The sequence below is a fragment of the Megascapheus bottae genome, chromosome 16, assembly GCF_031878675.1.
Source record: "Megascapheus bottae isolate mThoBot1 chromosome 16, mThoBot2.hap1, whole genome shotgun sequence".
NCBI classification, from domain to species: domain Eukaryota; kingdom Metazoa; phylum Chordata; class Mammalia; order Rodentia; family Geomyidae; genus Megascapheus; species Megascapheus bottae.
In genome coordinates this window covers 26086979-26113156 of record NC_143524.1, presented here as the reverse complement: position 1 = coordinate 26113156, position 26178 = coordinate 26086979, and the positions used below count along the sequence as shown (strand labels likewise).

At 38.3% G+C, this 26178-nt stretch overlaps 1 protein-coding gene across 3 annotated transcripts; it reads right to left on the bottom strand.

The window, feature by feature from the left end:
* Positions 1–5161: 5161 nt before the first annotated feature.
* Positions 5162–24614, bottom strand: Lin7c (lin-7 cell polarity scaffold C). 3 transcript variants are annotated; one of them, XM_090347974.1, is made up of 7 exons: positions 24571–24614; positions 20347–20448; positions 13890–14169; positions 9021–9139; positions 8598–8669; positions 6125–6334; positions 5162–5420 (listed from the first exon to the last, which is right to left on the bottom strand). In XM_090347974.1, the coding sequence occupies exons 3-7, from the start codon at positions 13924–13926 to the stop codon at positions 5265–5267; spliced, it is 594 nt and encodes a 197-aa protein (XP_090204100.1). In that variant the 5' UTR covers positions 13927–14169; positions 20347–20448; positions 24571–24614; the 3' UTR covers positions 5162–5264. The 3 variants fall into 3 exon arrangements, with proteins under 3 accessions (XP_090204100.1, XP_090204101.1, XP_090204102.1); XM_090347975.1 differs by lacking the exon at positions 24571–24614 and adding an exon at positions 24427–24531; XM_090347976.1 differs by lacking the exon at positions 20347–20448 and having other exon boundaries at positions 24571–24587.
* Between the last annotated feature and the right edge of the window lie 1564 nt (positions 24615–26178).

The window sequence follows — 26178 nt, the reverse complement described above, 5'->3', positions numbered from 1 at the left end:
AAAATCAAATGTTTAGTAAAATTCTAGTGTCTCTGATCAGAGTAGGCAGAATTGTAAAATTTTCTCATGAATCTTATCCTGTTTTCAAGCCTAAAGGTTTACTAGGTATCAAACTAAGAGCCTCCTAATTTTAGTTATTTGGGTGTAATTATTTCCTCTTGCTAACAAGGTCCTGAAGTGGGATTTACTATAACAGACAGCTTTCCAAGACCTTCACAGGTACTGGCATAGCTTAAACTCTTACTTCAGAGAACATAGGAGAAAACTGAATGGGGAAACCAGGTATTTGTCTGCAGTTTACAGTAATATTGACAGTAGAATTCAGACCTGAGTAGTGGGGTGCTGGTCTCTGCTGCCAATCACATGCATATTGCCTCTCTTGAAATAACAGAAGAAATGTTTCTTAATTATATTTTATGAAAGACAAAGCAAAATAAGAGATTGGAAATTTCATTTTTAAAACCACTGTGGATGGTTTGTAACCCGTGTAGTTTATATCTTACAGAATGTCTTTTGCCAGTTTTTCAGATCCAAAGAATTACATCTTATTTAAAATAAGCCTTGTAATCAGCATTTAGTTGCAAAATTATGCCTTCAAAAAAGTATTACTTTATACTCATTTCATATATTATTGCAACGAGTAGAAAACATTTGTCAATATTTTATTTTATTTTTTTTTTGGCCAGTCCTGGGGCTTGAGCTCAGGGCCTGAGCACCGTCCTTGGACTTTCTCAAGGCTAGAGCTCTACCACTTGAGCCTCAGCACCACTTCCGGCTTTTTTCTATGTATGTGGTACCGAGGAACTGAACCCGGGTCTTCATGCATGCTAGGCAAGCACTTTAACCACTAGGCCAAACTCCCGGCCTTGTCAATATTTTAAATACCGTGTTCACATACAATTTTTTTCTTGAAAATAAGCAAGTGATTAATTTTCCCCCTCCATTATTTATTACTTCTACAACCTTTAAATACTACTAGTGAAAGCTGGATAATACAAACCGTGACTAGGGGCCGGGAGTTTGGCCTAGTGGTAGAGTGTTTGCTTAGCATGCATGAAGACTCTGGTTCAATTCCTTGGTACCATGTACATAGAAAAAAAGCTGGAAGTGGTGTTGTGGCTCAAGTGGTAGAGCACTAGCCTGGAGGAATGCCCGAGGACAGTGCTCAGGCCCTGAGTTCAAGCCCCAGAACTGGAAAAAAAAATGTGACGCTATGCTAGGGGTGGTGGCTCATGCTTGTAATCCTAGCTATTCAGGAGGCTGAAATCTAGGGATCACAGTTCAAACCTAGTCTGCGAACTAAAGAGCCTAAAGACTGGGAGACTCTCATCTCCAATTAACCACTAGAAAATGGGAAGTGGTGCTGACTCAAGGGTTGGGCGGTAGCCTTGAGCTGAAGAGCTCAGGGACAATGCCCAGGCCCAGAGTTCAAGCCCAATGACTGTCAAAAAATCAAAAACAGGGGCCAGGAGTTTGGCCTAGTGGTAGAGTGCTTGCATGCACGAAGACCTGGGTTTGATTCCTTGGTACCACATACATAGAAAAAAGCTGGACGTGGTGCTGAGGTTCAAGTGGTAGAGTTCTAGCCTCGAGAAAGATCATGGACAGTGCCCAGGCCTGAGCTCAAGCCCAGGACTGGCAAAAACAAAACAAAACCAAAACAAACAAACAAAAAAACCCATGAAGCTATACTGTTGGCAGAAGAAACAACAAACCAAGTTAGAAAATTCATAAACATACATTTATTCAGGAAACACAATTACTAGTCCTTCATATTTCAATGATTCATTCCATAAGATGAAATATTCACATGTATTCTTTTGATACCAAGTCATGCTAACATTCTTCCTGGATTAACACAACATATCTTCAATTAAATGCTATGTTTTAATGGTAAACAAAGTACTTGAGTCAATCTACTTAAGTACATGAGCCAAAAAACCTTAAAAGCTTTAGAAGATGACAATGACTAAAAACAAAACTTAAAGCAGAAAGCAGACAGGTGAGTCTATAAGTCCTAAAGAACAAGGCCACCACAGACTAGAATTATAATAATGGGCACAGTGGCTATGTTAATACAGTACAGAATCATCGATGACATTCTTACTTGCAATATTTTTAAAATTTTTTATTGTCAGGGTAATGTATAGAGGAGTTACAGTTACATTCACCAAGTAGTAGGTCCATTACTTCTTACACATTGACACCCATCTCATGTTTTTGTCCCCATTTCCCTGCCCTCACCCCCTCCCAATTGCCTTGTTTTCCCCCACTTTCCTTTCCTATTTCAAATAAACAAATAAATACATAAACAATATACCAGGCTTACTTGCAATTTTTAAACATGCTTTTTCAAATAAGAATCTTATTTTTGGGGGGCCGGGAGTTTGGCCTAGTGGTTAAAGTGCTTGCCTAGCATGCACAAAGACCCGGGTTCGATTCCTTGGTACCACATACATAGAAAAAAGTCAGAAGTGGTGCTGAGGCTCAATTGGTAGAGCTCTAGCCTTGAGAAAGTCCAAGGATAGTGCTCAAGCCCTGAGCTCAAGCCAAGGACTGGCAAAAAACAAACAAAAAGAATCTTATTTTTGTAAGTTTTAAAGGGAAAGGGGTAAAAGGCAAGACATTGAAAGTTTACATTTAAACTGATGGCAAATTTAAAAACAAAACAACAAAAAAAGGAATGCTAACTGCCTTGTAGTACTGAACAAAGACAGAAATATAGTAGATGAAAATGGAATTTTCCTAACACCTACAAATAGGATTTGGTATAAAGGGAAAACAGTGGTTCTCAATCCTGGATGTCCAACAGAACCACATGCAATGATATTAAAACAAACAAGCAAACAAAAAAACCCACAACAAAACAGTCTTATGAGATGGGACTCAGGTACCAATCTTTTAAGCTCTTCATGACTTTCTAAGATGCAGCAAAGGTTGAGGACCACCTCGTCAACTTACACAAAAATGAATGTAAACTTGGGGAAAGGAGTCATTTACATTTGTGAATTACAATCCAAACAATAGTAATATACTTACTATGCACCAAGTTTCATTCACCAACCATTCTGATAGGATAAAAATTCCCTTCATATCTTTATCGTATTAGACTACTATTATGCATCTTTGATAATGAATTTTTCTGTGGCCAAGATTTAAAATTCTGAGATATCTTATGGGAAATGCATTAACAAAAACATTGTTACCCATGCTCAACAATACCAAGCAAAACTACTATATTTGGCTTCTTTAAGCTATCCTTATTTTGAGACTTATAAATAGGTGCCAACCCACACAAAGAACAGATTGTGGATTACTGTAGGAAAAACAAAAAAAGCTTACTTAACTTACTAAGTTTGAACACCAAAAAAGATTTAACTTGGCTGAAAGTTCTCAAACAGATGACAACATTCAACCAGGAAGCTATAATTTACAATGAAATGTTGATATGTCCTTAAAAGCCACTGCAGCTGTAGCTATACTAATATAAGATTTCTTCAGTTTACTCACAAGCATTAACAATAATATTACCGTTTTTATATGCACCAGTACCTCCCTTTAATATATAAAGCTCTACAACAAATACCTCTAATAATTTTATAATTAAATTAAGTCCATAATTTGTCTATACTACTTTGGTCTCAATATTTTAAAAACACAGCAATTTATTTTGAAAATACACAATTTAACATGATCCTATCAATAATGTCAAGCACATTTGGTAGGGGACTATAGACATTTGACCATGCAATCCAGTGTTCAATACCTAAAGGACAAATAACAATGTTGATTGACTTTTTCTTCTGGAAAAAAAAATCACTGAAAACTGAAATATTCTTTTTAAACCTCACAATGATAACAAACATGCAGAAAAAATTTAATTTCTATTTATTCTTAAGGAATGTTACAAAATGCTCACTTAAAGAAAAGATTAATATGCCAAATTCCTTGTGTATTTCAGTCAGCTTTTTACCAACTTTCATTTAAAAGTTTTTAAAAAGTACAAATGTTCCTGTAAGTTGTGACTGGAAATAAATTTCAACTCTAAATTTCAGCTCTGAAGACCTCACAGTCATATACTAATAGCTGCCTTATAGTAAAATAGTGACATCCAGTGAACAAATGACATGAAGTATCTTCTCTAAATTGTAAACAAAGATATGAATGCAATCCAATTCATTTAATATGAAGATCCTATTCATTTCAACAGATTCTTATGAAATCTCCCAATAATTCCTATGCATTGGGTGTGTTGTGTGTGTGTGTATCCCTTTCTCTTCTTCCTATTTAAAATCAGTTTTTTTTTTCCTGATTGAACTAGCAAGACTACAGCTCCTAGAGAAAGTGTGGGCTTCCAGTTACTGCTCACCAACTACCAGGTTCACCTCCTAGGCATGGAAGGACCAAATTATGAAAAACACATTTAAATGGAAATAAATAGCATTCAAAAATTTCCAGAGGATGAACTCTACACCTGTCTTCCACTTCTAATTTTGGACAAATTATTTAATAGCAAATGGAAAGGAAATATGCAGTAATGCTATAATCCTATGACATCCTTTTGCCTCACTGCTTGAATCTTATGAAAGAAAATACACTTTAGCAATGATTGTTTCAGTGTTTAAAAGCTCACTTCTATAAATCAGTATAAATGAGCATTCATCATACATTATGCTTAAATAAAAGTAAAAAAACCTTCCAATATGTTGTATTATGAATTTACCATTAACTTTATATATACACATATGTGTATATATATATATATTATGCATATGTCCAAAGTACAAAATGTGGCAGAGATGTTACAATGACAGTGCAGTGAAATGCTGAAGATGAGACTGTTATGTTTAATTTCCTGGAAAACTGTAAAGAAACTTCACAGATTAAAAAAAAAATAGAGTATGCAAAACAAAACAAAGAAAATCAGAGAACTGTTATTTTCAAATAAGTAGCCAAAAGAAGAAAATCTTTTTCCTAAAAAAAGATTAAGAATGTAAAAGTACATTTTAATATTTAAAAAGCAGTCTTAAAAATCTATAACAATTTTATGACAAAATCTGCATTTGAAAAAGGCCTGTAAAAACAGCAGGGCAGAACTGCAACTGTAATGATGTTAAAATAGGCATTTATAAAATGGCAAAGATTTCACAGGAAGTTTTTCTTTTGATTTTTGTTCTACAATAACTGGCATCACAGCCATCAGTTGGTCATAAGCAAAATTTCTGTAGCTAAAGAGCAAAATGGAATATAAAGTTTTCAACATATTAGGTCTGTTGCCGGCGTTTAGCTGATCTCATTTTTTCGAAGCGTGACTCCATTTCTTCTAAGACTTTGGGTGTATATCGTACCACTAGTTTAACCTTTCCTTGGGCTGCTTTCAGCAGTTCTACAGCTTTTTCATGATGTTCTCCTTCAACGCTCTGCAACACGAACAGATCACACACACACACACACACACACACACACACACACTCATTAATAGTTAAGATTTTGTAATTAACTTGAATAGATATTTAAAATAAAATTAACTTTTAAAGTTATATCAACACTCAAATTGTTTTAGAATTTCGTTAACAGGAAATTCTGTTAAACATGTAATTATCAATGTATATTCCTACTAATCATCTATATCAGAAGTAGACCAAATAAACCATTCTATACAAGTAAAATAAGAGTAGATTCCTAATTTAACTATTAACAAGAAATCATAAAAAAACACACTAAGCACTGATAATTTACCACCACACATAAATGTGTTTTTAAAGGTCACTAGGGGAAGTGGTGATGTGGCTCAAGAGGTAGGGCAGTAGCTTTGAGCTGAAGGGCTCAGGGACAATGACCAGGCCTAGAGTTCAAGTATCATGACCACCACCACCAACAAAAAAGGATCACTGGGCTGGGAATGTAGCTCAGGGATGAAGTGCTTGTCTAGGATCATGGTTCTGATTCTTCTACCACACAAAAAAATAAATAAATAAACATCACTGAACAAATAGTACTATAGGATTCACTTGGGATTCCTCAAATTAGTTTTGTGGTTTCCCTTCTATCGCTTTTGTAACTCAAATGCACCCCCAAGTGGTCATAAGGTATTACTACAAATAGAAAGCAAATTCATCCTTACCACTCCATTGACAGAAAGGAGTTGATCTCCTCTTTTGAGGCCCCCGTGTCTGTCAGCAATTCCCCCAGGAATTATTCGAGATATATAGATTGGAGAATTTTGCTCTTTGCCTCCCATAATATTGAATCCCAGGCCCTCTTCTGTTTTGGGGAGCTCAACAACTCGAGGATGGGAATGTCCTTCACTGGCAGCAAAAGCAGCCACTGTAGCCTGAAAGAAAAATTCACATTTACCTTAGTTCTTTTCTGTTTTTCTAAAAGCTAGTCTCTCTTCCTCTACTTCCTCCTTTTTTTTAGGGGCTGGAAATCAAACCCAGAGACTCAAGGATGTGTATGCCTACATCCTTACTTCTAAAACTACTTCTGCAGTACATATTTTAAATGTTCTGGCTAGTCTGAGAAACTAAGCAGATTTTTTTTTTTTTCTACCTCAGGTACCAGGAGATGAACTCAGGGCCTTTCACCTACTTGGCTGGCTTGCTTGGCTGGTACTTTGCCAAATAAATGGAGATGAGAGTCTTGAAGACTTCCCTGCCTGGGCTGGCTTCAATGAGAAACCCTTTAGATCTCAGCCTCCTGCATTGTTAGGATTAAAGGCATGAGCTACTGGTATCCAACTAAGCATATTTTTTTTCTTTTAAAGATGCAACTGAAAAAAATACTCTGAGACTGTGTAGGGCATCTTGCTTTGAGGTTAGTTTTAGCTCATTCAGTTCCAAGACTTTTTGTGCAATTCTAAGCGCACAGGGGTTGGCAGGCAGGCTTGCTGGGCAGATTAACCCTGTATATTACAGAGAAGAAACTCTTCTTGGTATGCCAGGAATCCCTGAGCTTCAGGGATCCCATAGCCTGAATTAGTGAAGGGCCTTTGTACATGATACAAGGAGTCCTTTGCATCTATGTGTGTTCTGTACTACATACATTATATATTACAAAGACCAAATAACTAGCACATTAAGAAATAACAATATTAAAAAAATGAAGCTAACACAAATGCTTCTGCTATTTTCGCTAAATACGAACTTACTACTAAGAAAAACATGAAAGGTGAAATATAGCCTTCTCTCTTTAACACAGGTTGAGAGTTCCTATTTCATTTTGCTTTTAAAGGTACCATTCTGCATGATAGACCAACATGTATGTACAAATGAAACAAACCTGTTGAATAGCCACTATCTATGAAGCTCTGAAAAAGGCCTCTTAGAAAGACACATAATTTGTTGAAAAGCCAGTATCTTCAAAGCACTAAATACAGTCTCATTTGACAGAACTGTTTGTAAACAAAGCAGCTATTAAGGTTATATAGAAGAAATATGTTTCTCTTTTTTCAGTCTCAGTCTAGTTATATAGCCTAGGCTGTCCTTTAAACTCCCCTCAGCCTCCTGAGTGCTAGGATTACAAATGTGCCTAACTATGCCTAGCAAAAAACAAGTTTCTGTTTTTTCTACTCTGATAAGTGACACGAACATTTAAGTATTTGTATTTAACTAATCCAACATTTTCATTTGTATGTGGTAACTATGAATCAGAAATATCTGTATTTTAAACATATGCAATCTACACTGAGATGAATATCTGAATTATTTGAAGAAAACATGAGTACTAAAAAGCAAACATGCCACCTATAACCCTGAAGACATAGCTTACTACTATGGAAAATGGAATAGCCTTCTTGGGGGAGTACTGAAGTTCTATTTACTATTTGTGGGGTTTGAGGCATCAGTAATCCTCATCAAATGCAAAATTAGTGATGTTTTATATGTAGATAGATATATAGCTATACACATGTATATGTATATATATGCACACACATATATACATATGCATAGAGAACACATAACACAACTACAAATACAATTCATAATATGCTTATAATTGTATGAGAGTTCTTGTGATGCTTTAACTAACTAGCTTAAGACCTATGTACAGCCAATTTAAAAAGTTCTACTTAAGAAGTTCTGTGGAGCTGAGGACGTGGCCTAGTGGTAGAGTGCTTGCCTAGCATGCATGAGGATCCAGGTTCAATTCCTTGGTACCACATACACACAAAAAGCTGGAAGTGGTGCTATGGCTCAAGTGGTAGAGAGCTAAACTTGGACAGCATTCAGGCCCTGAGTCTGAGCCTGAGCCCCAGGACTGGCAAAAAAAAAAAAAAAATTTTGGTTTGAAGATACTGTTTATAAAATGTTTATGATGAATTAACATTGTATTTTTTTTTTTTGCCAGTCCTGGGCCTTGAACTCAAGGCCTGAGCACTGTCCTTGGGCTTTCTCAAGGCTAGAGCTCTACCCCTTGAGCCACAGCACCACTTCCAGCTTTTTTCTATGTATGTGGTACCGAGGAATCGAACCTGGGGCTTTGTGCATGCGAGGCAAGCACTCTACCACTAGGCCAAACTCCCGGCCCCTTAACATTGCATTTTCTCAAACCTTTTATATATGACAAAATCTCAGTGTAGATAAACTGAGCTTTACCTTTGCAGTTGCATTGGCTCTCACTTCAGGACTACTACTGATATCCACAGTCTCATAGACATGTTCATAAACCTGTAAAACACGAAGTTGTCAGCTTGTATTAAATCCAGAAGTACACCACATTTGAGTTCTCTGTGAAGTTAATGTGTTAGAACTGTATCTTTGTAAAATGCTCTCTTATTAGAAATTCCAAAAGAATTTTTTCTTTTTGAGGAGAGTGTTACTGGTGCTAACATTTATTGTCTCGAGTATATTGTGCTTCTGCCACTAAATGACACCCCAAAGCCCTAGAAATTACCAAAATGAGAGGGACAAGTTCTAATGTTCTAAAATTTGTTTAAGACATGTCTGAATCTAACTTTCAGAATTTTGTATTAGCTAGTTGACTGAAATTTTTAGTAAATTTTAATTATGTTTACTTACCTCTCTCACAGCATTGCAGAACTCACTTTGAAGAACTCTTTGTAAAGCCTGAAGTTTCTGTGGCGGTACCTCTCCACTCCTTTGTAATTTTTCCAACAATTCAATAGCTCTGCAAATATCTAGAGTTAAGCAAAAGGAAACCAATCATTTTCTCTCGGGATTTTTTTTAAAAACCTCTGTACTAGTTAGGATCTATTCCCTAACGACTAAGTGAAAGTAGAAAACAAAGGAGGAGAGGTATCGGGGTGTACAGGTATGTGTTGACACAACAGGAATGTAAAATCTGAGCACACTGAATTTTACTGACTAGAAATACACTGGTGTTGCAGAATTATTAATTGAAAAAGAATCTTTAGGAGAGACAGGCAAACTGGATGTAAACACATTATATTTCACAGGAAAGAACTAAGGCTCAAATACAAGAGACACATGAACCCACTGCGCTTCTGAACAAAAAACCTAGCAACAAGAACAGGAAGCATTAAAAAAAAATCATTTTATCAGCAACCAGAACACTGAATAGTATGGGCTTGTGTACTAGTAGATAGCACTTCACTTTTCCAAGGAGATTACAGCGCATATATAGATATGAACTTCCAGTAACTATTTTAAATGTTGTTATTTGCCAGGACACATTTAAAATAGCACAAATAAATAAAATTTACTGATCTGTTTTTTTATATAGGATCATTAACACAGTGTTTTAATGTAGACGAGCCCAATAAATACAAATAGCTAGAGATGTGGCTCAATGGTAGAGTGGCTTTCCATCAAAAGCAATCCTGAGTTCAAAGTGCAGTAATGACAAACAAAAACTCTAAAATCAAAACAAAGTAAACATTTATAAAATAGAAAAACAAAAACAATTTGTCTTGTCAATCCAGTCCTCATACTAGCTGTCTGATCCTGGACAAGTTACTTTGCTGTTGATTTCAATGTAAAAGCTTCCTCATAAAAAGTAAACTCGAGGGGGGGGGGGCGGGGGGGAGGGGACAGGAGTTTGGCCTAGTGATAGAGTGCTTGCCTCATATGCACAAAGACCTGGGTTCGAGGGCCAGGAGTTTGGCCTAGTGGTTAAAGTGCTTGTCTAGCATGCACTTTCGATTCCTCAGTACCACATACATAGAAAAAAGCTAGAAGTGGTGCTGAGGCTCAAGTGGTAGAGCTTTAGCCTTGAGGAAGTCCAAGGACAGTGCTCAGGCCCTGAGCACAAGCCCAGGACTGGCAAAAAAAAAAAAAAAGACCTGGGTTCGATTCCTTGGTACCACATACACAGAAAAGCCAGAAGTGGTGCTATGCTATGACTCAAGTGGTAGAGTACTATTCTTGAGGAAAAAGCCCAAGGACAATACTCAGGCCCTGAGTTCAGTACCCAGGACTGGCAAAAAAAAAAGTAAACTTGGCTGGGTGCTGATGGCTTAAGCTTATAATCTTAGCTACTACTTAGGAGGCTGATCTGAAAATTGTGGTTCAAATCTAGCCTGGGCAGGAGAGTCAGTGAGACTCTTCTCTCCAATTAGCCATCAGAAAACTGGAAAAGGTGCTGTGACTCAAAATGGTAGAGCAGTAACCTTGAGCCAAACAGCTCAGTGACAGTGCCTAGTCCCTGAGTTCAAGCCTCACTACTGACACCATCCCATAAAAGTAACTAGTGACTGAATAAAAAAATACCCAGACGTCTAGCAAGCAAACATCTTTTGTTACATTGATAACAACTGTTAAGAAATATTTAGGGGTCCTATATAGTTATACAAATACATTAAGCATGTTACAGAACTGTGTGGAAAGTATATTTGTTTCATGATTTAAGAAACTTTAGAAGATTCAGATTCACATTATAACACCATTAAAACCTACCTTTAATAGTTTTTATTTTGCTTTCTACAATCATTTGTGTACTCCAGAAGGCTAGATTATTAGCTTTCTATTCCTTGTCTTTTTTTTGACATAAGTGAAAGAAGTTTTATACTAAAGGACTGGAAAGTTTTGTTTTTTCTTTTTGTTTGTTTTACCAGTCCCAGGGCTTGAACTCAGGGCCTGAGTGCTGTCCTTAGACTTTCTCAAGGCTAGAACTCTACCACTTGAGCCACAGCACCATTCCAGGCTTTTTCTATGTATGTAGTACTAAGGAATCAAACCCAGGTCTTTGTGCATGTCAGCACTCTATCACTAGGCCAAATTCCCAGCTCAAGACTGGTAAGTTTTTGGTATAGAATTAGTAAGACTTGCTTTGTGTTTGCAGATATACGTACAACTAAAAGAGGAAAGGTGTTTTGTTTTGTTTTTCCCTTTCTAAATAATAAGAGCTTAAACATGAGCTAGATAAGTTCTGTGGAATTAAGGAGACCTTTTTTAAGCCGATTTCCCATCACCAAATGACTGGTTAGTGGAAATTGCTCATTCATCTATTTTGACTTTCAAAATCATTACAAATAAGTCAGACAGGGCTGGGGAAATAGCTTGGTGAAAGGAATCATGTGTGAGGTCCTGGATTCAATACCTAGCATGGCAAAGGGAAAATCCAATTATCAAAAAATTGACTTAAAAAAAAATACAATACTAGTGGGATCTGGTAATTCATGTCTATAATCCTAGCAACTCAGGAGACTGAGACTTGAGAATCATAGTTCAAAGCTAGTCTGGGGAAGAAAAGTCCCTGTTAGACTCTTATCTCCAATTAGTTACTAAAAATCTGCAAGTGGTACTATGGCTTAAGTGGAAGAACACAAAGAGGCTCAGTGATACCACCAAGGCCTTGAGGTTCAAGCCCCACAACTAACCAAATAAAAAAAGTAAAATACCAATTCTAAACTGTACTTATACATACATAGTTCCAGGGAACTATGTTTCAATGAACTGGAAGATACACAGCTTGATCACATGCATTCATTCTGTACCGTAGAATTGCTGTATATGATAATAGTCTGCTGGAACTCAAAAATTTAAGACTTTCTGTATCCTGACTTTCTTTATCCAACTAAATGGCAACCACTAGTAATTCTGCTGGAAGAAAGATTTAAGAGTAAAAAATACAGCCTTGACTACCAAGACAATACCAAAATGTTAAGTTCCCAGGCTTACCTTAAACACACACACACACACACGTACACAAATGCTAACATAGGCAACTAGGGTTCAAAGAAAAATGTCTATTCCTGTTAACACCAATAGGTTCCTACTTACACAGCACATCATCACTGTGTTCAAGTGGAGGATGTTACTACTGTTTTTGGTTGGTTGTGGGGCCTTGAGCTCTGGACCTGTCATGCTTTCCCAGACCCCTTCAGCTCTAGGCTAGTGCTCTACCACTTGAGCCACAGCGCAGTCAAAATGTTACTGTTTTAAGCATAATTCAGTAACTCTTTTCCAGAGTAGTTAACCCATGACAAAACCACGCTTTCATTAATGTCCTGGTGGGCTGGAGAGAATACCATTTATAAAAAAGGATTTCTAGATGGTGAACATTGTAAAGTAATAAACTAATAATCCTAAGAGCACATTTGATTGTTGGAAAAGCAAGAGGGGAAAGAGGCTTTCTAAGTACACTGACTCTAAAAAACTATTTCCTTGAGAGGTGGAAAGGGGTGGCAGTGATCAAGATGCACTGTGCACATAAACTGACAGGTTGAACTGAACCCGTTTTGGGGAAGATACTTGAAGGTAATAAAATTTGAAATGTTTTCCCTTAAGAAGAGGATGTTAATGCTCAGAATAGACTCGCAAATTCTAATTGCTCACAAAACAATTTCAATCCCCACTTACCAATAGTACTCACAAAATATTTACTTAGTGCTTCTTGATTATTAATCTTATGTAACACTGGTGTGTCAAAAGCATGCCTGGATTCTTTGAAATAAAGGTGGAAGACTGAGTAAAACACTGAAAATCCCTAACAGGATTCTGGCATGGGCAGAGCTCTCCACGCCTCAGAATGGATATTGTTTTCCTTGACAGTTTGCTCTAAGTGCAATTAAGCAATCATGGCTTGCAACTGTGAGGTTAATTTTTAAAAACAGAAAATGATGCATACTTTACCAAATTCACCTGGTTATGTAACCTCCTTTCTAAGATCCAATCACAGCGGGGGATTATTATTATAATTATTATTTATAATTATTATTTTTTTTACAGCACTCTCCCCCTCCTCTTTTTTTTTTTTTTTTTGAGAGAAGCAAGGCACCTAGGAAATATCCCAAATTCAAAAGCAAGTGAGACTGCGGTAAAAGTGACGAATGAGTTTGCTTTTAAACGCGAGGGGAGACGTGTGTGTGTGTGTGTGTGTGTGTGTGTTGGAAATCTGTGGAAATGTGCCCGGAGTACGGGGAGGGCGTGGCGTGTCTGTGGGCGCCGGGGGGCACGCGGGGAAGGGAGTGGCCAGCGAGTGCAGCAGGGCCCACCGGGTGTGTCTGCGGGCGCACAGGCACCGGGGGAAGGGCGTGCCTGTCTGTGGATGCGGGAGGCCTGCGGGGAAGGGTGCCTGCGGGCCCGCGGCCACGCCGGGAGGCGCGCGTCCGGGTGCGGCGTGGGGCGGAGGCGCAGACACCGACGCCGCGCGCAGGTGTGTGGCGTGCGCGTCTCGGGTGGACAAGGCTCCGGGGGTGATGCCTCTCGCACCGCCCGTCGCGGAAGGCCATGGCCGGGCGTGAGTAGCGGCGCCGGGCCGGGTTGGAGCCCGTGGGAACGGAGGCGGGTTCGGGTCCTCCGAGGACCCCGCGAGTCCTCCGCCCACAGCGACCGCCCGCGCTGCGGACAGGGATAGGCTGGCTCTGAGACTTCAGTCTGGGTGGTTTCTCTGCCCCACCAGAGCCTCCGCACTGCCTCGGTCCCCACCCTTCCCCTTTCCCCGGTGTGGGAAATCACTTCACTCACCCCGCTCCAGACGTACAGGTTCCCCGAGCGCCGCCATCTTCTCTCTTAAGCGATGGTGGACCCCACCGGAAGTGACGTCACGGATTGCGGTTGGACGGGGCGGGGCCTAGTGGAAGCCGGAGGAGCCAGGACGGGGCCAGTATCGCGAGAGCAGGGGAGGGGGCGTGGTTACCTGCGATCGGTTGAACTTGACCCGCGCGTGGGCAAATCTCCCAACTTCCCCTTTTTTGACTCTTGTTCGCTGTTTCCTGCCTCAGGCCTTGTCCCACGGCGAGGCTCCCTGGAGGAATGGAAGGGTTCTATTCCCGGCTTCACCTTCAAGTCGTGCTAAACAACCCTGTCATCCGCCCTGCTCCTCTCTTAGCCTCAGTTTCCCACGTGGTGTTAGGAGGAAAGGGCTTACCTGCCAAGTTCTTTCAGTTATTATTATTAGGAATAGGGAAGGACCTTGAACTCTGGGTCAGGATGCTGACCCCCCCCCACTCGAGGCTGGTGCTCTGCCACTCAAACCGCAGTCATTCCAGCAGTTTTGCCATCTCTTTCATTGAAGATAAAGAGTCTTGTGGATTTTTCTTGCATGGGCTGGCTTTGAAGCTTGACCTTAATATCTCTCACCCTGTTGAGTATCTTAAGATTAAAAGGCATGAGCCACGAACGCCCTAGTAATACCTACTGTTTTGAATGGAGGGGCTAGGAGCGGAGAGCATCTAATAGAGAAAACAACTATATATAACATAAATATATATATACCATGCATATATATGCTATATATATGTGTGGGGGGGTGTTTATGGCATATATACATGGCATGGGCATATATTTGTCTTGTGTCTGTGTGTGTCCTAAAACGTTTTGGTTTTCCATACATTTTCAAAAGCTACTAGAAAATGTGCTCCATCAAAATGAGCTAGCTGATCTATAAAGCAAGGAAATAGAGATGATTTCAGAATGAATGCTGTATTAATTAGGTTTGTTATATAGGATTGACTCAGATGATTATGGAGCATGGGAAGTCTAATGTTCTTTGTCTGCAGGAAATATGATGGTACAGTTTTAATTCAAACCCAAATTGAGGTACAACAGTACCTATCATCTAAGTCACAGTCCATGTTTGAAGACCTTGGAACCAGAAACAGGGAAGTCCAAGGGCAGAAGATAGATGTCTCATATTAAACAGAAAGCAAATTCCAGTTTCTTCTTTGTCATTCTATTTAGCTCTTTAATAGATTGATGTTACTCCCCCTTCTCCCCCCCATTAGGGAGGGCTATCATTTTTACTCAATTTGCTATTCAGATGTTAATATGTTGTTGAAAGAATGTCTGATACCCAGAAATAATATTTTCCAGCTATATGAGCATTCCTTAGCCAAGTCATGCGGACACAAAGTATTAGCCTTCACCATCATGAAGGGAAGCTCAGAACAAAAACCACACAGCCAGCATACAGAGCAATTCGGCCATACTGGAGTAGGTCAGAGGATTATGAAGTAAAAAATAGTAATATTCACTAATAAGATCACAAGATTAATAGCACCTGTTTACCTTTTGCTGGTGAGTTTGGGAACAGGTTGGTGATAGTCATGTAGGAAATTAAGTGAATGGGGGAGAAATTAAGAATTAATCCTAAGAAGAATTGTATACCAAAGGAAATAGGGATACCCAAGGAATACAAAGCAGATGCTGTCTTGTATCCTAGAAAAAGGATACAAGACAGATATGTTGCATACAATCTGTAGGAAGCAAGGAGTGACAGGTACCACTTTTCTTTTTATTGTTTGATTATAAACATTGTAATGCTATATAATAAAAAAGATACATATCTTGTTTTGGGGTGTACAAGGTCTCACTATGGAGATAAGGCTAGACTCAAACCTGTGTTCCCCCTGCCTGAGCTTTGTAAGTGTTGGAATTATAGCTGTGTGAGCAAAAAACATAAATTTTGATATAATTTCTTTTGAAATTTGTATCAGCCTCATATTTTAGCTTACATGTTGGTTACAAGTTTTACTAAACAGGCTTGAGAATATGATGGCAAACACTAATAAAAGATTCTGAATGTTTCAAAGAAATACAAGTTCGAAGAGCTTAGTGATAAGATGATAATTCTCATGTGTTAGATTTGTAAGCCTACATTACTTGTTGTCTTACCTTTATTGAGCTGTAATCATCCCATGGATGTACTGTTTTCGATAAGATATCCACCCCTTCTTGGTTCAATCAACTGTGTCTGATGGATTGGAGAAGATGGGGGGTCTCATAGGGAGGGGCAGGCAGAACATCCCCTAATTCCTTATAGAGGACTAGAGCATGGCAGGCAATGCACTTAGCATGCCTAGAATAATATTTTAGGGAAAAAATCTTCTAAATTGGGCCGGGAGTTTGGCCTAGTGGTTAAAGTGCTTGCCTAGCATGCATGAAGACCCAGGTTCGATTCCCCGGTACCACATATAGAAAAAGGCTGGAAGTGGTGCTGAGGCTCAAGTGGTAGAGCTCTAGCCTTGAGAAAGTCCAAGGACAGTGCTCAGGCCCTGAGCCCAAGCCCAGGACTGGCAAAAAAAAATATTCTAAATTCCATAGGAGTAGTCTCCCAACATTATGGTAAAAACAAGGGCTAAATGCCAGGAGCTCTGGTTTCTAATATTGTGATAGTATGATCTTGAGAATATCACTTATTACTGTAGACATGTTTCCTCACCTGCATATGAAAATGACTTGATATATATTTGCATACATACTATATAATATGGTTACTAAATATAGATTCTCTCGAATTTCATGGACTTTGTGGACATCAGATCCTTCAGGAAAAGGTTCTGGGAATCCACATTTTTTTTTTTTTTGAATTAGTGACATTGTCTTTATCTATTGGTGAGTGAGGGTTTTGCAGATTTCTAATGCTTCCTCCAATCTAGTTCCTGAACTCAAATAAATAGTGCTTTTATGGAGAAATGCTAGCCACCATTGGCAGAGCCCAGATTCCATGTGGAAAGATGACTTGTGAATTACAAAGTTTTAACCTCAGTGAGAACCAAATAAAGGGGAAAGTTCTTTGGAAAACTGAATACCGGAAAAGGCCAGTAAGGCCAGTAAGGGAACTCATTTCTTGAGCATACACTCTGAACCAGGTTTCCTACAGATCCCTGCTCATATTACCTGATCTCATTAGTCTATATTTTGGCCTTGCTTTTCCTGATGAAGGAGAATAGAGTTCCCAGAGTTCCTGGAACAAGCCGGAGACTTCTAGAAAGGTGAAAGACAAATAGCTCTGAAAGCTTTATACTCTTTGCAATTAATTTTGAGCAACATTTTGTTAAGCAAATAAACCATTTTGTTAAATTAATAATAGCGAACACACAAATGTCCATATGGCAAATACTATTCTAGCCCTTTATTCCTATGAATGTATTGAATTCTTGTAACACCACTGTAAAATACATAGTATTACCAGTTGGTAAGTGAGAGCATTGAAACAGAGAGGTTATGTAACCATCTTCAGAGTGCACAGGACCTAAATGGAGATCCTAGGACCCACCTGAAGCATGCAGGAACTGGTGGCTCATGCCTGTAACCTAGAAAATCAGAAGCCACATTGTTTTTTGTTTTTAATATTTTAAAAAACATGTGCTGGGGATTGAACTCTGTTTCTTGCTTATGCTAAGCACGTAGGACACATCTTCACTTCTCTCTAACGATTCTGTCATAGACAACCTGGCATAAACACCTGCATTTGAGGTTCAAAAGATTATTTCTATGGACTTTTCAAAATAAAACATTTTCTTTATGAAATTGCAGAGACAAACTATTGAGAGAATTACCATCATTGTATTAAATTAAGCAATGTTTTTCCAGTTTTAAAATTAATCTTAAATTAGTTGAGGTAAGAGGAAGAAAAATCCTTCCGAGAAGGACAAATATGGTTCAAGTTAACTAACAGTGAACTAACCATTGTCCTCTGCATAGAAAACAGCAGAGAACTGAAGTGGGGCTGTGGCTTAGGGGGTAAGGTGGTAGCCTTGAGCTGAAGAGCTCAGGAACAGCGCCTAAACCCAGAGCTCAAGCCCCACAACCAACAATAAAAAAGAAAAAGAAACAGAAAACAGCTGAGAACTAGGATGTGAAGTCTCAAAACCTTCCTATGTAATTAATAAGTCCTATCAGAGTTGGGAGAGTCCTAGGGAGTACACAACCGAGATCTGCTTTTTCTTTTCTTTTCTTTCTTTTTATTTTTATTGTTGGGGTAATGTATAGATGGGTTACAGTTACATTTGCCAGGTAGTAGGTGTATTACTTCTCACACCTTGATACCCCTTCTCATGTTTTTGTCCCCATTTCCCTCTCCCTACCCACTCCCAATCATCATTTCCCCCCCTTCCCTTTCCTAATTCAAATAAACAAATAAACATTCTTTTCTTTCTTTCCTTCTTTTCTCTTTCTTTCTTTCTTTTTCTTTTTTGCCAGTTGTGGAACCCAGGGCCTGAGCACTATCCTTGTACTTTTCTCAAGGCTAGAACTCTACCACTTGAGCCACAGCACCGCTTCCAGCTGTTTTCTATGTATGTATGTACTGAAGAAACGAACCTGGGTCTTCGTGCATGCTAGGCAAGCACTCTACCACTAGGCCAAACTCCTGGCCCTTTCTCACTCTTTCTTTCTTTCTTTCTTTCTTTCTTTCTTTCTTTCTTTCTTTCTTTCTTTCTTTCTTTCTTTCTCTCTCTCTCTCTCTCTCTCTCTCCTCTCCCTCCCTCCCTCCCCCCTCCCTCCCCCCCTCCCCCCCCCCCCCTCTCTCTCTCTCTCTCTCTCTCTCTCTCTCTCTCTCTCTCTCTCTCTCTCTCTCTCTCTCACCTCTGCTGGACTATTAAATCACCTGACCTTCCAATCCAGAATTGTCAGATTATTAAATCACCTAGCCTTCCAAGCCAGAATTGCTCTTCCTGCAGAAGAGATGAAGGGCAACTTTAAAATCAGAATAGGAAGTTTGGGTCTACACAAATCTCAGTGAAAGCTAACTTAGGCAAATTTAGTTTTTGTAAAGCAAATGAGAGTCCTAGGTAGATTGTCAAAGTATTTCTTAAACTAAGACATTGCAAATAAAGTGTGCTGAGAGCATCATTAAAGAAAAAAAAATGATCTGGGTGAACAATCTAGGGAGAGGAAATTGTCTGGGAAAGTGAAGAAAATGGAAAATAAGAGGAAGTAAGATTTTGTCCTAGTTAAAGGTTTTGGTTTTTATTGCCCATTGGACCATGTAATAGAACAAGTAGACATTACTATATAAAGTAGATAATTGTAACATATTACTGAAGAATAGAAATCTTAAGTAAAAAAATCTAATTATTTGATGTTCTAATTAAAGCCTCAATTTCCTTTCTTTCTTTTTATTATCCAACAAGTTCTATGATATATATTCCTCAGGAAACTAGAAGGTTTTTTTTTTGCCGGGGGGGGGGAGGTTATAGCCAGTCCTGGGCTTGAGCTCAGGACCTGAGCGCTGTCCTTGGACTTTCTCAAGGCTAGAGCTCTACCACTTGAGCCTCAGCACCACTTCGGGCTTTTTTCTATGTATGTGGTACCAAGGAATTGAACCAGGGTCTTTGTGCATTCTAGTCAAGCACTCTACCACTAGGCCAAACTCCTAGCCCCCCGGAAACTAGAAGTTGGTATAAATAGTTTCCTTACTTTAAATGTACATGTTTGCAAAATAGCCTTCATTTAAAAATGAACTAAAAAGGGTCATGAGTTTGGCCTAGTGGTAGAGTGCTTGCCTAGCATGCATGAAGACCCGGGTTTGATTCCTCAGTACCACAAACATAGAAAAAGCTGAAAGTGGTGTTGTAGGCTACTGTGGTAGAGTTCTACCCTTGAGAAAGAGGAAAAAAAAACACCCAAGGACAGTGCTCAGGCCCTGTGCTCAAGGTCCATGACTGGGGAAAAAAAATGAACTGAAAAAGACATTAAAAAAAAGCATTTTGTCTAATTGAACATAACATTAGGGGAAAATCTCAAGAACACCTTTTAATGTTATCACACATCTCTGAACCAACATAAAGTCCCGCCTTGCAGATTCAAAGATCTAAAAGTAAACCCTACTTCTTGTTAGGATGAGTTTCAGATTGTACTGATGTGTTGAAAGTTGACTTTTTTTTTAATGTCAATTGTTTCATCATCACTTCATAGTACATGTAAGGCACAGATTGATATATTTTTCTGGCATTTTTCTGACGCACCCTTGCCCTAAGTAAATCTGTTTGCCAGGATCTGGTCGCTTAAATTAGCCATCTCAAACTCTTGGTGCTGCCAACACAGGCAATTGTGCCAATGTTCTCAGCATCTCCTGGCACATGAGCTGTTGCCTTTCCTTTGGCGTTCTATGAGTACCTGGGGCCTAAGTACTTCCTTCACAAGATAACAATCTGGCTTATGTGTCCCCGAGAAAGAATTTTGGATTGGTTGGACTTACTGTGGTTCTCACCAGGCTTTGTGTCCTTCACAGTGTATTTTCAGCCACACAATGTATTGTTCAGAATTTGTCATGTACATACTTGCAGATTGGCAGAACCACCTGCCAGAGATGAGAACCTTTTAAGTTGTTGTCAAACGTCATAAAATATGTTCCATGATTAATTTTTGTGGGCACAGACTGGTTTTTGCACAGCGTCCAAATTTTAGGATATGTCACAGTGACTAAATGGCACCGGCATGCTGAATGAATTTGGAATTTGTTTTGTCAAGTGTGGGAGCAGGCACACAGATGGGCTTTGATCCAGTGGTGCTGCTTGGAATTCTCATTATAGCAATGATGTCACTTGTCACGTGGAGTTGGTGGTAATGCTGCCAAATTATGAAAAAGGCAAGGCGAATAAGAAAAGCCTACAGGCCATGAGAAAGGGCTTGATAATACAAAGCTTTCACTATTAGCTGACTTCTGTTTAAAGGGCATAAATATTCCTTCAGAGCAGAAAAGAAAATTTCTAAGAAGGACACATATTACATTGCAGAGAAGGTAAAGTAGAACTAATATTTTCTTGGTTATTAGATTACAATATAAAAGAAGAGTTTCAGTTGCAAGCATGAATCATTTCCAACATCTAGCTAAACCAAATAAAGTCATTTTACCTTTATAAGAAAAACTTTGTCAAAACCAAACATCAGAAACAGTGCTGGAATATGGAAAGATACAAATAAAATCTTACAATTGCAATGATATACAGAATTTTGTTTACTATGTCTGACAAAAATTTCACAAGGCTTAAGAAAATGTATTCAGTATTCAGCTAAAGCAGTTTTTAGAGGGAAATTTATAGCAGTGACTGCCTATATTGAAAAAGATGAAAGGTCTCAGAGCAGTAGTAAGATTCTTGAAAAAAGAACATGTTGAAAAGAACACAATTAAATACAAATGAAACAACAAAGGTTAGAGCAGAAGCAAAATAAAATACAAACACCATAGAATAGGAAAAGAATAGAATAAAAATAAAAGCAATAGAGTGAACAAGTTTTGATTTTTGTAAAGATCAAAGCAATGACAATAATTTAGTTAGACTGATTAGGAACAAAAGAGATACTGCTGCAGTAAAAAACGCTAGCTTTTAGCCTTATAGGAACAAAAACCAAAGGGAATACTATGAAAATCTCTCTCCTCGCTCTTATTACACTCTCTCTCTCTCTCTCTCTCTCTCTCTCTCTCTCTCTCTCTCTCTCTCTCTCTCTCTCTCTCTCTCTCTCTCTCTCTGTGCCAACTGTCCCATCTCTACACATAAATCTACAAACCATACATTGTGTATAACCTAATTTGTTATGTGTATATATATTAATTCCAGAGGCTTACTATGTAAATTTGATACTGAAATTCTCTAGTATTACATGAACATTTTTATTTTCTAAAAATGATTAAAATTTGAAGGACATATATATATATATATCTATTAGAAAACTGGCCTAGTGTGTAATAAGGATTAAAAATATTGTTGCATTCAAATGAAACACATATGTATTAGTTAAGACCCAGTAAAGTTGAATATAAACAAAAAAGTCCAAAATAATATGTAGTTAGAGTTAGAAAATCAAATTCAGAGGTAGGCCACTTGGAAAAAGTATGACAACTCCACAGAATCACTGAGAAGCTCAATTTCTGTCATTTTGTATCACTATCCATAGTCAAATTTAATAATGACCTTGGATGGCTAAGACGTTCTAGTGATTGTTCAAGAGTTGCACAACAGACAAAAAAAGAGTAAAGAATTACAGAAGGGTGAAAATTGTTCTTCCAGCTGAGCTGGAATTTTCCGCCGTCCCCCAACAGTGCTTTGTTGAAACAAAGTCCACTGTGTACTTCAGGCTAGCCTGGAACTTGCTCTGTATCCTCGAGGCTCTTGATTCTCTTGTCTCAGCCTCCTAAGTACTGGAATTAGAGGTGTGTACCACCGTGCTGGCTGTGGGTTAGCATCTCGTCAGCACCCTGTCCAGAAGTTTCATGTAATATTTTCACCTTCATCTCAGTACCCAGAACTTAGTTACATGACTTCATCTACTACAAATGAGCTAGGGAAAAAAATGCGTGCACTTGCTTATTATTTCAGGTGTTGGGGATTGGACTCAGATCTTATGCATACTAAATATACACTCTATCTCTGCCTCAAAGGATTTATTTTGAATGACACACAGCCAGTTATGAAATCTCAACTCTGTCCCCAAGGATTAAAAGGGGAAATGAATACAGAAATAATCCTATAGCAAGTTTTGTTATAATGCATTGCAACTTCTAAAACCTGCCCCAAAAGCTAGTTCCTGGAGCATTGTCAGTCAATAAATTTATAAATTTCCTGGCCTTCAACCCCTTAGAGTTTTCAACTAGCTGGATCAAAGGTTTTTACTGCTCAGGTGCTCTGGATAGAGAAGAATTGTTGAATTTGTTTGTTTTCAAGGAACTTTCTAGTAATATGCACACACATACAAAGTAGAGAAATAAAACCCTATAAAACAGAAGCAAAACAAAACAAGCAAATAAAAAGAATCAAGATGATACAGAATTCTACCTGTTCTAAGCTTTATCATAGGAACCATTGTATTTTAAATTAAAACTCATGTATTCTGCAAACTAATTCCAACTAAATTAAAATCAGCCACATTGCTATGTTAATCTAAACCGAGTCTGAAAATTAATACTTCTTCAACAAGAAGAAAATTCCAGCTAGGTAGAACATGTCAGCATTTGGAAGACTGAGACAAGAGAATTGCAAGGCTGAGGAGAGTATGGGTTACTAAGGGAGACCTACTCTTAACAGCAATAACAAAATCCTCTGCAGTATGAAAATTAAAAGAAACAAATAGCAAACTTTCTGATCTATTGTTCTTATTGTGTCTTATAACTTCCCAGCAATAGATAATACCTTACAAAAGAGAATAAATTTTGCATCTTTTCAATCTTTGAGTTGACATAGTCATCAAATAAAAGAGTTTGCCAAGACAATAGTTCTATCCACAGAATTTAGCAAGTATATGTTAATTATGTAACATGGTAAGGCACTGTGCTGGCCCTAGAGATACCAAAAAGATTTTCTCAAGCAGCTCACAAGCCCAGGGGAAGAGAAGAGGAAAATGCACAACAAACAGAAACAAAATAAAGATGGAGTTGAAGTTTGTTATTGAATTTTTGAAGTTTTAGTTCTTTTTCTTTAAAGGCATTTTAATGACTAATAATTTGTCACTGGAAGTAACTAGAGAACACTACACAATAGTTCTTAACCAAAAGTGATTTGAAAACCAATGGTACAGGGGCAATATCTGGAGTTTTCTTTCTTTCTTTTTTTAATAGGACTATGGATAGAGACTGGGAATGAGGATGGTTATGTTCATGTAGTAGATAGAGGTCAGGAATGTAATAAACATTTTATAATGCATAAGATCAGTCCTAACAACAAAAAAAATTTCAGTGCAGACTGCTAGCAATGCCTATATGAAGAAATACTTTAGAAAGAAGGAAATGGTGTCCAATGATGATTAGAGTTTTTACAGAGGTTTCTTTGGAGAATAGGAATTCCAGAGAGATGGCTATCTGAACAAAACCATATAGAAAGAACAAACAACAAAACACTCTCTACAAAAGCCTGACTTGAGATAAACCTAACTGGGTTTGAGGAAGGTATGGAAGTAAAGAGGTTGTTCAACATTTATGTTAAGGCACGTTGTAATGGCTTCTGAACACTTGGTTATCTATCTATCTATCTATCTATCTATCTATCTATCTATCTATCTATCTATCTTATCTATCTATCATCTATCATCTTTTAACTAGAGAAATCTATTGAAGGATATAAAAATCTGAAGCAATAGCTTAGAACCATGTTTTAGAAATATAATCAGAGAAGCTTTGTTTCTTAGTAGAGAGTAAAAACTTTTTTTTTGAGAATGAGTTCCCTTTGATTGTATGTTGTCTGTTATTGAATTAATAGTTGTAAAGGAGGCTAGGAGTTTGGCCTAGTGGTAGAGTACTTGCCTAGCATGCACAAAGACCTGGGTTTGGTTTCTTGGTACCACGTACATAGAAAAAGCTGTGGCTCAAGTGGTAGAGTGCTTGCCTTGAGAAAGCCCACGGAGAGTGATCAGGCCCTGAGTTCAAGCCCCAGGATTGACCAAAAAAAGTTGTAAAGTACCAACATTGTAGAAAAGAAAGGAGAACTTCTACCTGGAGTCAGATATGGTACCACTGCACTATGAAATGGAAGGACCAGTGTGAGATGGGGTAAAGAGGTGATGAAGCACAATGAGGTCATAATGGTACAGTTCTGAGATTTGTATTATCACCCTTCTGTACGACTTCCAAATCCATAATGACTACACACACCACACCATGCTTCTTACATGTGGAATTCCTCTGGAAAATGACTGCCTTTGAAAGGTGGAGGATTAAGGGAGAAGGGAGGTGATGCTGGGGTAATTGTAGCAGATATAGGGCAAAGCATTTTGGCACTTCTGTAAGCAGCCCCATAGAACTGCTCTACTTTATGTGCTATGCTTAGTGATAACTGTTCTGTCTTCTCACTTGCTCTTCTTGCTACTCAGCATGAGTCTTTTATCTGTCCAGTAAGCTTCTGTTTACCACCCCTCATGTCCCATTCTCACAGACAAACACTTCATATAAATGATCAACCGTGTATTGTCTGGTGTTTATTTTTCCTCAGCCAGAGAATACATACTCAGAAGAAACTGCATTTTATTTATTTCTGACTCTCCAGCCAATAGCAAAGTGTCTAACATATTATCCAGACTCAGTGATCACTCATGGAATAAATGGCAAAAACGGCATCACTCTGGGCCTACATAGCTTCTCTCTGGCTTTTGTTAAAACTATTATTTCTCCTCGTTAATTTTGTGCTTTAACCTTCATCTCCTAGCTTAAATATTTCCTTCCGATAGATGATACGCTATCAGGAAGAAAAAATACACTCCTGTATTATGGCTTAAAGCTTTGCATGAATGGGCTAAGATGATGCTTTAATATGCTTTTCAGAGTGCTTCCATGTTATTAATTTAACATTGACTTGCTTATTAAGATCCCATTATTAAGGAAACAATTATAAAAATCATTAAGAACATTTCTACAGAACTTAGTCACTGACTCATCTCACTGTTTCTCAATGAACTTGACTTGAACTTCCCTTATTCAGAGTTTATCAGGTGAAATATTATCTTTTAATTGTAATAAACACTTGTCCTTGGTCTGTTTTTAGTGTGTTTAAAAGATAGTTATTGTTAATATGAAGAAAGTTCTTTATAGAAGCATCTGCAAATGAGGGGAAATGTCCAGATATTGCTTAAAGACTACTTTCTGTTGTTTTAAAAAGGCCATAATTGGGGCCGGGAGTTTGGCCTAGTGGTAGAGTGCCTGCCTAGCATGCACGAAGACCTGGGTTCGATTCCTCAGTACCACATACATAGAAAAAGCCAGAAATGGTGTGGTGGCTCAGAGTAGAACACTAGCCTTGAGGAAAGCCCAAGGACAGTGCTCAGGCCCTGAGCTCAAGCCCAGGACTGGCAAAAAACAAAAAAAAGCCATAATTTTTTTCATGTATTTTTATTGTAATTAATAGAAGGGTTACATTATATTCGCCAGATAGAAGGTGCATTATTTCACATACATTGATACCCTTTCTCATGTCTTGGTCCCCATTTCCCTCCCCCAACCCCATCCCTCATCTTGTTTTCCCCCTTCCCTATCCAATTTCAAATAACCAATCAAGCATATATCCAATATATCAGATAACAAAGTGAAATACTGTAACAATATGAGATA

Bases quoted from the DNA above. Each gene is read 5' to 3' on its own strand.
- Lin7c (XM_090347974.1), bottom strand. From the start codon at position 13,926: ATGGCGGCGCTCGGGGAACCTGTACGTCTGGAGCGGG. The intron at 9,140-13,889 runs GTGAGTGAAGTG...GCTTAACTCTAG, and splicing joins ACCTGTACGTCTGGAGCGGG to ATATTTGCAGAGCTATTGAA. The intron at 6,335-8,597 runs GTAAAGCTCAGT...TTTTTCTTTCAG, and splicing joins GAGCCAATGCAACTGCAAAG to GCTACAGTGGCTGCTTTTGC.